The sequence below is a fragment of the Microchirus variegatus genome (genome assembly GCF_963457635.1).
Source record: "Microchirus variegatus genome assembly, chromosome: 19".
NCBI classification, from domain to species: Eukaryota; Metazoa; Chordata; class Actinopteri; order Pleuronectiformes; family Soleidae; genus Microchirus; species Microchirus variegatus.
This window is the reverse complement of record NC_139820.1, coordinates 20,351,539-20,366,849: the sequence shown is the minus strand read 5'-3', so window position 1 is coordinate 20,366,849 and position 15,311 is coordinate 20,351,539. Positions and strand designations below refer to the sequence as shown.

Here is a 15,311-nt window from a genome sequence, read left to right as displayed (position 1 = left end):
TCCTAACTGTTCATTATTTACTCACATTTAATTGTGCAATATTTAACTACAATAACAGCTAACACTAAAAAAAACAGCTACAGCTGGTGCCTGTCTGATAATATTATTAATACATACATACATACAGTGTGTACTACAGTATGTGCTATTGCCCCTCTGAAAAAGAAAGTAGTGACTCAAATAAGACGAGCACCGTGGTTTAATTCCGATACTTGCGCTGTTAAACAGGCTTTATGTAGATTAGAAGTAACCTAGATTATTTGTACATAGCCTGGAAAGATGGTTTTGTAGCATACAAAAAAAGGTTCATAAAGCTAGAGCTGCTTATTATTATACTTTAATTGAAGAAAATGAGAATAATCTCAGGTTTCTTTTCAGCACTGTAGCCAGACTGACACAGAGCCACTTCATGAACTTCTCTGTGAAAAACATAACATCAATTAGAGAAAAAAAAAATTATAATCTCCTCCTTCATATTGGTACTGACTCATCTTTTCGAGCAGAGAGCTTTAGAAGCACCAGGTTTACAGTCAGACAGTTTCTCCCCTACAGGTCTCCCTGAGTTAACATCATTAGTTTCATCATCTAAACCAGGGCTGTCAAACTCATTTTCACTGAGGGCCACATCAGCATAGTGTTTACCCTCAAAGGGCCACATGCAACTGTCATACAGAATAAATGTAACCAAATGTCACCAAATATAATGTAAAATAAAGGTAACTGCACAACTAAGATGGCTGAAATTGCTGCACAACGTTGAGTCTGGTTCCGTCACAGATTTCTTCTTCTGTTAAAAGGGAGTTTTTTCTCTCCACTGATGCCTAGTGTTTGGGTTTCTCGTACAGAGGCTTGAGATGATATATGTTGTAGTTTGGTGCGATACAAATATAATTGAATTGAATCGAATTTAATTGAATTATACAAGCACAAAAGACACAGAGCATTTCTCTAAGAGACTGTAGGCCCACGCCTCCACACAATATAGCACCAAAATGCCACAGAGCCCGTGTGTTTGACACAATATGGCGTTCGTGAGTGAGGTCTCACACAAGAATGAAAGAGATAAAGAGAGCTTACTCAGGAGGAGACAGAATTCATGGTCCACTCAACTCACATTCCCTTCTTCTCCTATTACATTCCAGTAGGCTTTACACCGAGAGGCTAAACGCTGCCCTCTGCAGTTCAAAGTCTTGAATAACAGCTCTCCTGCCCCTTGAAGTCTGAATGATTTAAGCTCTAATCATCCAAAACATCATAAAAATCTAGTATAGTTGCACATATGTGATGTAAAATAAAGATATCTAAAATATTTTATGTTTGAATACAGTTTTAGAACTAGTAGTAGTATTTAGGGATTTAATGAAGGATGCTATGAAGAATGGGAAGCAGGATGTCAGCTCCCGTTTGTATGAACCAGTGCCGATGGCCAAAAACCCTGAACCGATCCTTCCACCTTCCCATGTGGTCAGTGCGGTCAGCTGGCCTATAGAAGACCAGGGCAAAAGGGAAGCCAGTGTGAGTCCGGCACCTATCAAAATGTCCGCCTAACCGGTTGTTTGTGCCCTCCTCCCTAAGGTCGCAGGTCATTCACTGGGCTCACACTTCACTGCTGACCTGGGGACCGGCAGAACTTCATATGTGGTCCTCCTCCTCCAAGGAGGACTCCATGGTGTACCTAGAGATATTGTGTCTGACTGGGGCCCTCAATTCTCCTCAGTTTTGGAAGGAGTTTTGTTCTCTTTTAGGAGCCGCAGTCAGTCTCACGTCAGGGTACCACCAGCAATCGAATAGGCAGACGGAGCACCTCAATCAAGAGCTGGAGACCTGCCCACGTTGTTTGGTTTCGCAAAACCTGGCCTGGGTGGAGTATGCCCATAACACTCTGCCTACTTTTGCCACCGGTCTGTCCCCATTCCATTGTGCACATTCCAACCCCCTTTGTTTCCTTGTACAGAGAAGGAGGTGGTGGTGGCGTCCGTGCATGTCCTGGTGAGGAGATGCCACTGGGTGTGGGCCACTGTCACACAGTAGCGTCTGTGTTAGTGAAGTTGGGGGTTGTAGTTAGGTTTTTGGTTTTGTTACGCCACTTCCTTTTTTATTTTGGTGAGGGGTTTCTGTCCTGACTCCTGATTTGTGATCACTTGCACGTGGTGCTCATAACCACTGGCCCTTTAAAATGTTCCCTCCTTCCCTTGTCTGATGTCGTTCATGTTTCCCTGGAAAAGACCGATCCATGCTCCTATTTTTGTATTCTCCTTTGAACCTCTGATCGACGCAATAAATCATTGAAACCCGCTCATGTTTGAGAGTCTTGTGCATTTGAGTCGGAGACTAAGAGTCGTGCCATAACAGACTTGTTTTCGGGGGGGAAAGGTGCTATAATTGGTCAAATTTGTAATTATTGACCCCTTAAAAGTGAAAAGAAGGCACTTTCCATCCTCTTCAAGAAGAATGGACACTGTAGTGGTAATGCAGCAGTTGTGGAGAAATGGAGAAAGTACCTTTATTATATTACAGGTTGCTTAATGGAGTTTCCAACTTTTCTTTTTTGTCACACCACAAAGATCTTTTTACACATCGCAGATTACAAGTAGGCTTAAATAATGATAATAATAATAATAAGAACAATATTAATAATAATGTAATAACACAATTTTAAAAGCAGCTAAAATTGCTATGGATTAGAAATGCACTGAGTGATAATATGATGCCACAACAAAAGAATAATAATTAATGTAAAATAAGCAAAAACAATATTAAGATTAAATAATGCAACATATAAAACAATGAAACTAATATGTATTTGCTTGAGAATTACAGAATATACATCAGTGTAATGCTTGTATCAGAAGGCGCAGAGGGAAAGATTTTCAGATATATAACGTAATACATTTGAAGAGCTTTCTTTAGAAAAAAAAGGAAAAAGGACCTTTAAAAATATATACTATAAGTGTTATACCAAATTAAGTGCAGTACCAATATAATTCAATATAACTGACCATAATACATTATGTACATTAGCATTATTGTTAATCGGTTTACTCAGTTGCATTCTAATATTATATTCCTTACTTTTTATGTAGCTGTTGTGTAAGTCCTTTCATTTTGTTTGAATGTTTTATATGATTATATAATATAATATATATATTATTATATTCTTTATTTGAATAACCACTTCTTCTACTTTAATATATATAAATATGTGTGTGTGTGTGTGTCACATATAAAGGCTAGTGACTTGATTTTCTTCTATTTTGTTCGCTATTCCGCTATTATTGGGAAATTAGGACTATAGGACTGTAATGTTGTGATGGTTAAGAATATGGGGTATAAATGATGGTGTGTGTGCAGGCGTGTGCGTGTATGTCGAGATATGTCTGTGGGTGACAGAATACTGGGACTGTGTGTTACATATATATATATATATATACTAATGTAATTTAGTCATCCCCTATTCATTAATATACATAATTTAAAAAGGGAACATTATGCAAATCCTGCTCCAGATTAAACAGCAGAGTTTGGTCTGAGATATAATTCTGTACACATTAACACGTCACCTCAGGCAATACAGTGTGTTCCAACCTAATTTAATCTAATTATAGAGCAAACATTAAAACTCCATTTTGGGGTTGCCTTTGCCTGTTTTCTTGCAGCCTGTGCCATGGCCCGTGGTGCAGATGAACAGTGAATTATGCTCAGCTCACGCCACTTGTAGACGATTGCTCTTTCATTTGTTCCGCCGCTGATTTTGAATCCACGAGTTCATGCACGACGTCGCCTCCAGCGCTGAGTTAAGGAGAGTACGTTGCAACAGTTACGTATAATTGCCCCACTGAATCATTATTCAGGGAGAACCTCTGAAGATGCATGATTTATGATGCTCGAAAACAGGGCTGTCAGTAAGTTCTGACCCCACCACCGACACAGCACATCCAGCTGCAGTAAAAGATTCATGTGTCTTCATTTGGAGTGGGGCTGCGCTGTAGAAGAAGGAGGAGGGAAAGGAGGAGGAGGAGGTTGGGGAGGTAACAAATGGAGGACGGTGGATAGAAAGCAGCTGTCACATTGCTCAAACCAAAACTGGGACTTTTTACCCTCTTCCAAGAGATATTAAACACAGTTAACTGCCTGTCAGACTCTTCTCACTCGGCCAGATACGGCTGAGGGGAAAATTCTGCAAGAGAGGCATCTATCCTTTTTCCTTATGTCAGTGCAGCCTGTGCTTATAGGGATTGAGGTTGAGTTGGTGTAAGCAAAGCAAGGTTCAGTGTTTATCTGGAGATTTTTGAAGGGCTTAAAGAGATAGAAGATACAGATTTGTTTGCGTGAAGTGCTGACACACACACACACAGCAGCCACATAGCTTGTGTGACTTTAGTTTTAGTAAGTGAAATTCATTGACTCAAATTACTACATTTTCATTCACTTTCATTGACTTCAATCGTCCAATTCACCTTGTGGTAGTTAAAGGTGCCATATGTAAGAATGTGGTCAAAAACGGTTACTACATTCAAATTCAAAATACCGAGGTCTTTTAGGTTTGGTGTTCTGACGTAACTGGCAACCCGTGGTTGCTCGGCAGCTGAGACTCTACTGACTGCAATGATTGGTAGACGGCGGTAGGTGGCGCCACATGACGCCAAAACATGGTTTCAAAACATAAACATGATTTCCAGTCTGCAAAATATTTTTTTAATGCAAATATTTTGGCTGTACTGTTGCTTTAGATTTATTACAAAATGCACTTTTAAGTGTGAACTTAGCTTGAGAAAAGGGGGCACAGCTGGGCGTATTTAATTAAGATTACAGACGTGTTGCCTGTACTGCTTTGTATTACTCTTTTCTTCCACACATTACAGACTGAGTGAGCAGGACATGACTTATGACCGTGGTGTTTGAGGTGTGGGCTGAGTTTTCATTAACCCTGAGAGGACGGGCAACACTGATACGCTTTGCTCTGCATGTTTCCCACTTCCATTGAATTTTGTAAGACGCCACTACATGCTTCAAATCACAGTATTGTGGGTCTTAAAACCATAAACTTTGTATTTGAATTACGCTGTGACTCCGTTCCCAGTTAGCGTGTGGTGATATCGCAGTGTGACGCTGAAACAAGGACGAAGAGGTTAAGTACATTACAGTATATTTTCATTTTCATTTTTATGAAACAACAAAAACACACTATTGAAAGGACAAGAAATGATAAGAGAATAAGAACAGCGTCCCAGCCCTGCCCTCAGCCCCACATAAAAACAAACCGTCATCCAGCCCAACATTATATTAATGACACCTTTAATGCTCTATAAATAAATTATGCTAAGTGTAGCCACTAACCACTTGTTGTAATTGCTCTCACAAATTACAAACTTTAGTTGATGAGCTATTTAATCATGTTGACAGTCTCTTTACTGCGACCAGTGTAAAACATATTGATGAAAACAGTCAGAATCATGGTTAAACATTATTGTGTAGCTTTAACAGTGTGTGCATCAGTCAATGTTGACTGACTCTGCAACTCTGCTGACCTTTGCATAACTCCACCTGCAAGCTACAATAAATATATATACTACAATACAGTATACAATACATACAACAGGTCATATTCATAAATAACTAAATAAATTAACTATGTGGTAATTTGACCAAAAAGTGAATGCTGATGCATTTCTATTGGTGAAAAATAATTTAAAGCTCCCATAGAGTGGTCCTGTTGCACATATATGTTAGTTATGGAGGTCTACTTGCATACATGAACTTGTTTTTATGCTCAAAAACCTCCTAGTTGCTGTAAACGAGCTGATAGAAATCCTCTTTTCTGACGGTGTTTCCCAGCTGTGATATTTCAACTCTCACACCCAGAAGACAGACAGACAGTCTTGTGATTGGCCAGTACCCGGAAGTGACATATCAGCACACCAGCTCTCAGAAGCACAGCTCCCCCCTCTGGAACGGTGGATGCACTGCTACTCATTATCAAAACATTGTTTTAACATAAGCTCGTGAAACACCTCCACAACGGACGTTATTCTTCTTCTGCGGTTCAATGTACGCAACCGGATGTGCCCGGACTAGTGGATCTGCTGTTCAGGAGAACCGCTGTTTACGTAACCGGACCGGGTTTTTTCAGAGATCTCGTTGAGCGCCGAGATTACAATAAAACACAGCGTTCTCAGCAGTGGCTGAGCTGTTTGTTTAGAACCTTCAGGGCTTCATAAACAAGGTAATGACGCAGATACACACTAAAAAACAGCGTTAATTGGAACTTCCGGTCTAAGTCTGCTTTAAACACAGGATTATTCAGGTTTCTTTGACCACTGAGAATTGTGTGGATACCTTGTGGATGTGATTCGTGTCTCTTTTCTGCGTTCAGGTCTGTGTTTCTTATTTTTCCGCATGGATCCAGGTCACTTGATTGGTGGGTCCAGGTTGGCTTCACATAGACATTTTGCAGATCATTTTTCAGAGCCACAAAGAATGTGTTTAGATAGAAGTGAAGAATCCACAACCTTATTTTATATATTTATTCAGTGTGATGTCAGAATTGGAATGCCCGCCATCAATCCCAACCGCCACGTTGCACCTCTGTTTGTGGCACTTCATTTAAATAATATCCTGAATTTAAAAGTGTAGCTTGAACATCATGTTCACAGCAGTGGATAAAAAACACGTACATATTGTAATTACGTTAGGGGCTGCCAGTGAGAGTGGGCTGTGAGTTTATCTTGAACATCCTGTTCTTTCATTGGATTGCGATGCAGACCATCACTCCTGGCATCTGAATGACTCATTCTTCTCACTCGGGTAAGAACAGAGCATCAGAGAGGGATTGATCTCCACCACGTTGCCTTAGTTTTCATTTCAATTTGACACCCTCGTCTAAAATTACTTTGTCAATGATAAAATATTCTCTCAATCAATCTCAGTAAGTTAAACAGGAAACCATGGCAACGGCAAAAAAAGAGAGGTAATTAATCAAACGCATTTAAACGGCATCAGGAGGCAACAAAAAATAACAAAGCAGCTCGTGTTTAGCAGCACAGCTCATTGCAAAGGCAGGTTATTTTGAGGATCCCTCGGGAAAAAGCAACCAGGATGGTGTGGAGTATGTTTATGTAGATATAGGCACCAACATGTCTGCGCCATTATGGATTGCCTTTAATGATAGGTTGACAGTTTACGGCAATAAATCTTCAACACAGAAGAGGAAGGAGGAAGGAAGTGCATGCAAGCATCAGCATCAGTGTGATTGATTCCGTGGTCCATCCCAGTTGGCTCTGCCAGAGAGAAATCATCAGGATAGACACTTCATCCCTGGAGAGAAAAAAAAAATGCCAGCAATGGTCACTGTTTATGCATCCACCGAGCAAACAGCACAGGCTCCCACTTTTGTTCTGAGGCACATTTAAAAGACAGGTCGTGGCAATTTTCTTCAAGAAAAACATCTTCTTCTGCAAACTAGGTCAAACTAGGTCAAACTTAATGTTGGTGCCTCATGGTGGCAATGGTGGCATGGTAAAATACTCACAAGTATTTTATTGCAATTACTTTGACAGTAAATGACAATAAAATGGTTTGTATTTATATAGCACTTGTTGTATATATATGTTTTTAAGATACATTTAGATGAAATATATCTAAATGTATCGTAAACTTAAAATGTGCTGCCTGTTTAGAGAGGGACACAGGACGACTGGAACACAATTCACTAGTTTTCAAAGACAGTCATAAATTAAAGGCATAAAAGTTCACGTGGCGATAAAATATATCTACAAATCAACTAAAATAAATACAAAATAAACATAAAACATTGGTAAAAGTAACAGCCACACGGTAAATAATATAATACATAAATAAACAAATAAAAACAAGAATGAAATATTATCAAAAATGTAAATAGTTTCAAAGGCCAATTTTAACCCTCCTGCACCTCTATATATGGCAAAGCCAGCACAGCTCACATTGTGTGTGTGTGTGCGTGTGTGTGTGTGTGTGTGTGTGTGTGTGTGTGTGTGTGTGTGTGTGTGTGTGTGTGTGTGTGTGTGTGTGTGTGTGTGTGTGTGTGCGTGTGCGTGTGTGTGTGTGTGTTATTCAGTCAGTGTCAGGGCTGAGGGAGCAGCTCCGTCATAACACTTTGATATAAATGTGTTTCATACAGTACATTTGTACACAGGCTTTGTCTCCAGGGAAGTTTTTCACCTCTGGTAGCGCTACCTAGTGGACAGGTAGAAGAACTACTTTGTGTCATGTGTGACTGTGTCCATGTTAAGTTTGACATTGTGTTCGTGTTTGTTCTTTAAATAGAAAGCATCACCAAAGTTCAGTGACCCTGACTCACCTGTCAGTGAAGGGGGAGGAGTCTAAGGCAGGTATCACAGGCTGATCTGGTTCTAGTGATTTATTCAGACTTTGACTCTGAAGGTGTGAGGACGTGACTCTGTCCTCAGATCAGACACAGAAAGACATCAGGACAGACGAGGGACAATCGTCAGCGTCTGGTGTCCAGGTGAAGGTGGACAGTGACCTGAGCTCAGTTCAGCAGGTGAGAATCTTAGCTGACAAAAGTGTCTGATCATCACTGTGACTCCATGTAGAAATGTCTGCAGTATTCTCTGCACTGTGATTGGCTGCTGCTCATATAGATTCATGTTATTCAGCTCAATTCTAAGAGTGACAGTGATTTTCATGGATCATGTGTTTGTGTCTCAGTAAAATCACTGCTGAATCTTTAGAATCTGACTTTGTGTTTTCAACATTCCTGTATAAAGAGTCTGAACTGGTCTGACAGCTTCATCAACAAATTAACTCTCAGTTTATTACACTTCAATAGTCTCTGTCACGTCTGCACCGTTTCAATATTAAACCACGTTAGAGAGTTGATGGTCTATGAAACCTGGTTTACTGATTAACTTTGGAAGTCTCACCAACCCAGAGCCCGCCCAATAACTGGGTGACTGACAGTCCATTATTAGCATAAACTGACCGGCCCACTTTAGGTCAATGTGGTCCACCCATGTTAGCAGAACTTGTACTGAGTGAGTTTTATTCTCCCAGCAGGTGGCGCTCTGCTATGAATCAGATCAAGGACAGTGAAGAGGAAGCTCCGCCCTCTAATACTACTCTGTGTGAGGAACATGAAGGTCAGAGGTGAGATGAGGATCTCATGGACCATGTGACTCGTCTCCATGTCACAGCTCAGTGTTTTATTTACACATGATGTCCTGTGTTTGTAGGAGGATCCATCAACAGAGACCAGACTCTGCTGGACCTGGACCTGGACCTGGACCTGGACCTGGACCTGGACCTGGACCTGGACCTGGACCTGGACCTGGACCCAGCTGTGTCTCCATGAAGAGTGACTGGTCCCTAGATCGTGATATTAACTTCAAGGATGGACAAAAACATGGTGAACTGATGTAAGAATTTCACACGTAGTAACACACACTTACATATTACATACATTCAAGTCCTTGATGGACCATGGTGTATTTTTGCAGACAGCAAAACGTTTGCTCGCTGTAACGCTCTTGATGACGGGTTTGATTCTTGTGCCAGACGTCGTGCTCATGAATCTTCCAGTGATGACCAATCTGTGGCCGGCAGTCTTTTGACGTCACATTTTACACTGAATGTTTTCTCCTCAGAGTTGATCAGCAGAGGACAGAGGTTCTCAGTGGTCAGTCTGTCCAGCAGCATGGAGCAGACCTGGACTCCATATTTAAGGTGTGTAAATGTACAAACATGACACTACTGTTAATATTGAAGCAGAGTCCTGGTCCTGACACTCTGGATGCTGCTCTGTGGACCTGCAGGACTTCACTCCGTCACTGATCATCTCAGGTTAAACTTCACATGTTGTGTTCCAGCTGCTGGAGGAGAACATCATCTGCTTTGTGAAGAACGAGCTGAAGAAGATCCAGAAGGTTCTGGGTACAGATCACACAGAAGTCTCAGAGAGTCAGAGGGAGGATGAGGAGGTGTTGGATGGTGAAGATGAGGAGCAGAGGAGGAGCAGAGAGGCCTTTCTGAAGATCACAGAGAACTTCTTGAGGAGGATGAAGCAGGAGAAGCTCGCTGACTGTCTGCAGAGCAGTAAGAGGACTTTTAATGTGAAAGGAAGAACATCTTATTTTCTCAATGATCCACTCACTGATTTATTTTCTTGTGTTCTTTCAGAAACCAGAGCTCCAGCTTGTCGACGTGAACTCAAATCAAACCTGAAGAAGAAGTTCCAGTGTTTGTTTGAGGGCGTGGCTAAAGCAGGAAACCCCACCCTTCTAAATCAGATCTTCACAGAGCTCTACATCACAGAGGGAGGGACTGGAGAGGTCAATGAAGAACATGAGGTCAGACAGATTGAAAGAGCTTCCTGGAAACCAGACAGAGCAGAAACAACCATCAGACAAGAAGACATCTTTAAAGCCTCAGCTGGAAGAGACGGACCAATCAGAAGAGTGATGACAAAGGGCGTGGCTGGCATTGGGAAAACAGTGTTAACACAGAAGTTCACTCTGGACTGGGCTGAAGACAAAAGCAACCAGGACATAGAGTTGACATTTCCCTTCACCTTCAGAGAGCTGAATGTGCTGAAAGAGAAGAAGTACAGTTTGGTGGAACTCATCCATCATTTCTTCACTGAAACCAAAGAAGCAGGAATCTGCAGGTTTGAAGACTTGAAGGTGGTCTTCATCTTTGATGGTCTGGACGAGTGTCGACTTCCTCTGGACTTCCACAACACTGAGATCCTGACTGATGTCACAGCGTCCACCTCAGTGGACGTGCTGCTGACAAACCTCATCAGGGGGAAACTGCTTCCCTCTGCTCGCCTCTGGATAACCACACGACCTGCAGCAGCCAATCAGATCCCTCCTGACTGTGTTGACATGGTGACAGAGGTCAGAGGGTTCACAGACCCACAGAAGGAGGACTACTTCCGGAAGAGGTTCAGAGATGAGGAGCAGGCCAGGAGGATCATCTCCCACATCCAGACATCACGAAGCCTCCACATCATGTGTCACATCCCAGTCTTCTGCTGGATGACTGCAACAGTTCTGGAGAACATGTTGAAAACCAGAGATGGAGGAGAACTGCCCAAGACCCTGACTGAGATGTACATCCACTTCCTGGTGGTTCAGTCCAAAGTGAAGAAGGTCAAATATGATGGAGGAGCTGAGACAGATCCACACTGGAGTCCAGAGAACATGAAGATGATTGAGTCTCTGGGGAAACTGGCTTTTGAGCAGCTGCAGAAAGGAAACCTGATCTTCTATGAATCAGATCTGACAGAGTGTGGCATCGATATCACAGCAGCTTCAGTTTACTCAGGAGTCTTCACTCAGATCTTTAAAGAGGAGAGAGGCCTGTACCAGGACAAGGTCTTCTGCTTTGTCCATCTGAGTGTTCAGGAGTTTCTGGCTGCTCTTCATGTTCATCTGACCTTCATCACCTCGGGAACAAATCTGTTGTCAGAAGAACCAACAACGAGCCAGTGGTCCAGACTGTTTAGACACAAACTGAATCCTCTGCACCAGAGGGCTGTGGACCAGGCCTTACTGAGTCCAAATGGACACCTGGACTTGTTCCTCCGCTTCCTCCTGGGTCTTTCACTGAAGACCAATCAGAAGCTCTTAAGAGGTCTACTGACACAAACAGGAAGTGGTTCACAGACCAATCAGAAAACAGTTGAGTACATCAAGAAGAAGATCAGTGAGATTCTGTCAGCAGAGAGAAGCATCAACCTGTTCCACTGTCTGAATGAACTGAACCATGGTTCTCTTGTGGAGGAGATCCAAGAGTCCCTCACATCAGGACATCTGTCCACAAAGACACTGTCTCCTGCTCAGTGGTCAGCTCTGGTCTTCATCTTACTGTCATCAGGAAAAGATCTGGAAGAGTTTGACCTGAAGAAGTTCTCTGCTTCAGAGGAGGCTCTTCTGAAGCTGCTGCTGGTGGTCAAAGCCTCCAACAAAGCTCTGTACGTGGATCAATATATAAATATTAATAAGACATATTCTAAAGAGCACAAGATAAACATGTTTAACCTTTTGTTCATCACTGTTTTCTACCTCAGACTGAGTGACTGTAAACTCTCAGAGAGAAGCTGTGAAGCTCTGTCCTCAGTCCTCAGCTCTGTGTCCTCTAGTCTGAGACACCTGGACCTGAGTAACAATGACCTTCAGGATTCAGGAGTGAAGCTGCTGTGTGATGGACTGAAGAGTCCTCACTGTTCTCTGGAGACTCTCAGGTCAGACCTCACTTTATGCAACAAATGTTCAACATTTTCAGGATTTTCAGAATCACTGAGATCACCCTATCTTCTTAATTCCAGTCTGTCAGGTTGTCTGGTCACAAAAGAAGGATGTTCTTCTCTGACCTCAGCTCTGAACTCCAACTCCTCCCTCCTGAAAAACCTGGACCTGAGTAACAATGACCTTCAGGATTCAGGAGTGAAGCTGCTGTGTGATGGACTGAAGAGTCCTCACTGTTCTCTGGAGACTCTCAGGTCAGGACTCACTTTATTTGATCTTTTAAATCCTGATTTTGCTTCTTTAGGTTCTTGTTGATGAAGATGTTCAACATCTGAATCACAGTTCATCATATCTTCTCAACTCCAGTCTGTCAGGTTGTCTGGTCACAGAAGAAGGATGTTCTTCTCTGACCTCAGCTCTGAACTCCAACTCCTCCCTCCTGGAAAACCTGGACCTGAGTAACAATGACCTTCAGGATTCAGGAGTGAAGCTGCTGTGTGATGGACTGAAGAGTCCTCACTGTTCTCTGGAGACTCTCAGGTCAGGACTCACTTTATTTGATCTTTTAAATCCTGATTTTGCTTCTTTAGGTTCTTGTTGATGAAGATGTTCAACATCTGAATCACTGAGTTCATCATATCTTCTTAACTCCAGTCTGTCAGGTTGTCTGGTCACAGAAGAAGGATGTTCTTCTCTGACCTCAGCTCTGAACTCCAACCCCTCCCATCTGAAAGAACTGGACCTGAGCTTCAATCATCCAGGAGACTCAGGAAAGAAGCTGCTGTCTGCTGGACTGAAGAGTCCACACTGGAGACTGGACACGCTCAGGTATTCTCCTCCTCCTCTTCCTCTTCTGCTTCATCTTCAACAGCAGGATTCAAACTTGTAAGAAGGTTCAGGTTGAAGATTTTTAGCTGAATAAAAACAAACGTTGACAACAATAGTTGTTTTGGAACATTTATTAGTTTCTGCAGTAAAAACAACATCAAATGCAAAATGATTTATATGAACTGGATCCAAACTAAATACTAATCAAGTTGAATAATTCCTTACTGTATTAAATTATAAGGTAAATACCTGAAAACTGGACTTATGTTACATATTTTGTCATCCTTAATATTTCAAGTATTTAAACTTCAAGGACACAGTCCACTTTATTTGGTCTCCTGTTATTCTGCTGTCCTCTATGAGACAAATGTGTAAAAATGTAAATACAGAGGTTAAAAATGTGTAAATCGGAGTTAAAAATGTATATCCAGAAGTTAAAAATGTAAATACAGGGGTTAACAATGTATATAGACAAGTAAAACATTTATATAGAGAAGTTCTCTTCTGTGTTGTCCACATGGTGGCAATGTTGAGAAAATGTGTAGCCTCCTGAAACTGTGGTCTCTGGTTCTGCAGACACCGTCTTCTCTTTGAAACACACCTGTCCTTCATCTGACACCAGGGTGTAGTTCATCATTGTGTCCACCAGAGTGCGTCATTAAGACACAAACTCATTCAGACTGTTTCTTCCTCCAGGATGGACCATGCTGGAGAGCTGATGTTACTTGGTGTCAGGAAGTGTAAGTATGGATTTACAGGAAATAACAACATATCAGCTGATCATCAATAAACTGCAGCTGTGTCTTGTTGTCTTCATCAGATTCATGTGAACTGGAACTGGACACAAACACAATGAACAGAAGACTCAAACTGTCTGAAGACAACAGGAAAGTGACTGGTTTGAGAGAATATCAGTCATATCCTGATCATCCAGACAGATTTAAGTTCTGTCCTCAGCTGCTGTGTAGATCTGGTCTGACTGGTCTCTGTTACTGGGAGGTCGAGTGGAGAGGACATGTTAATATTTCACTGAGTTACAGAGGAATCAAGAGGAAAGACAACATTTATGAATGTAGGTTTGGAGATAATGATCAGTCCTGGAGTCTGATCTGCTCTGATGTTCATGGTTACTCTGTCCTTCACTGTGAGACAGAAACACCCATCCGGTCGTCCTCTGTCTCTCACAGAGTATCAGTGTATGTGGACTGTCCTGCTGGGACTCTCTCCTTCTACAGAGTCTCCTCTGACTCACTGATCCACCTCCACACCTTCAGGACCACATTCACTGAACCACTTTATCCTGGGTTCCTGGTCTGGTCTGGTTCCTCAGTGTCTCTGTGTTCTCTGTAGAACATGAAGAGACAGAAGCTTCAGTGGTGGACGAGGTCTCACTGTTTATAATCTGATGTTAAAGCTCGTCTCAGTAATTAATTGTTGAAAGACTTTTAAATTCTCTTCACGTCCTGATGACGTCAATAAATAAAGACTAAAAACTTGTATGTTTGAAATAAACATGACGTTCACATCATAAAGAATGGTTGTCTGTCATTAACTGAGCCGTCTACCTGTGCTGCTCATTGTAATGAGTGACTGACTGCGCTGTGAGCGCCCCCTGCTGCTGAGAACCAGCCTGAAACTGATTGAAAGATGAAAAACTGATTTAAGATAAATTAAAGGTTTTTAGAAAAGGTAATCTTTTTCAAGATTGTGAAACATGCAGGTCCTAAAGGCCACACTGAGCTGTTTGTGGATTCTATATCTCTGGCTTCATGACAAAAAACAATAAAAAACACATCATATCTCTTTAATCTACAGACACAGGCACAAGTCTCACCTGATAAAATCTATGTCAGATTAACTCTGTGTTCTATTAAGAATAGATTAACAGCTCCATTAAACTGTTAGACAGACTTTTACTGCAGGAGGTCACATATTTTTACTTCATCCAATCAGCCATAAAGTCATGTCTTTCATTTGGGCCCCATAAGACAACTCCAAATTTTTAAAAATCACTCAGAACATCAATATGTGACATATGACCGACTAATGGGTTCAGTCACAAATTATGGCTTATGGGACCACCTGGGTTTATGAGGTCAGTTTACACACACATCTAGTCACTTGGTGGTCTAAGGACTTTGCAAACAATGATATATTCAGCCTTTTCAAACTTACCACTAGGTGGAGACAGAACTTTGATTTATTTTCCTATGTAAAACGATCTCCTTGTGATGA

The 15,311-nt window shown here is 41.7% G+C and overlaps 2 protein-coding genes across 2 annotated transcripts in view; both read left to right on the top strand.

Moving 5' to 3' along the window:
- Nucleotides 1-9,134: 9,134 nt before the first annotated feature.
- The window catches only part of LOC310941034 (NACHT, LRR and PYD domains-containing protein 3-like), a gene marked incomplete at both ends in the record, with an annotated part of 313,773 nt that continues 307,596 nt past the window's right edge, over nt 9,135-15,311 (top strand). The window contains 9 exons of the mRNA XM_083906105.1: nt 9,135-9,140; nt 9,250-9,406; nt 9,647-9,723; nt 9,867-10,092; nt 10,177-11,974; nt 12,071-12,244; nt 12,329-12,502; nt 12,615-12,788; nt 12,903-13,076. Coding sequence (XP_083762231.1) covers nt 9,135-9,140; nt 9,250-9,406; nt 9,647-9,723; nt 9,867-10,092; nt 10,177-11,974; nt 12,071-12,244; nt 12,329-12,502; nt 12,615-12,788; nt 12,903-13,076 — 2,960 coding nt within the window. The remainder of the gene's footprint in view (nt 9,141-9,249; nt 9,407-9,646; nt 9,724-9,866; nt 10,093-10,176; nt 11,975-12,070; nt 12,245-12,328; nt 12,503-12,614; nt 12,789-12,902; nt 13,077-15,311) is intronic.
- LOC310940554 (neoverrucotoxin subunit beta-like) lies at nt 13,774-14,426 on the top strand (the record flags this gene model as incomplete). Its single annotated transcript, XM_083905543.1, has 2 exons — nt 13,774-13,816; nt 13,897-14,426. The coding sequence occupies 2 exons, from the start codon at nt 13,774-13,776 to the stop codon at nt 14,424-14,426; spliced, it is 573 nt and encodes a 190-aa protein (XP_083761669.1).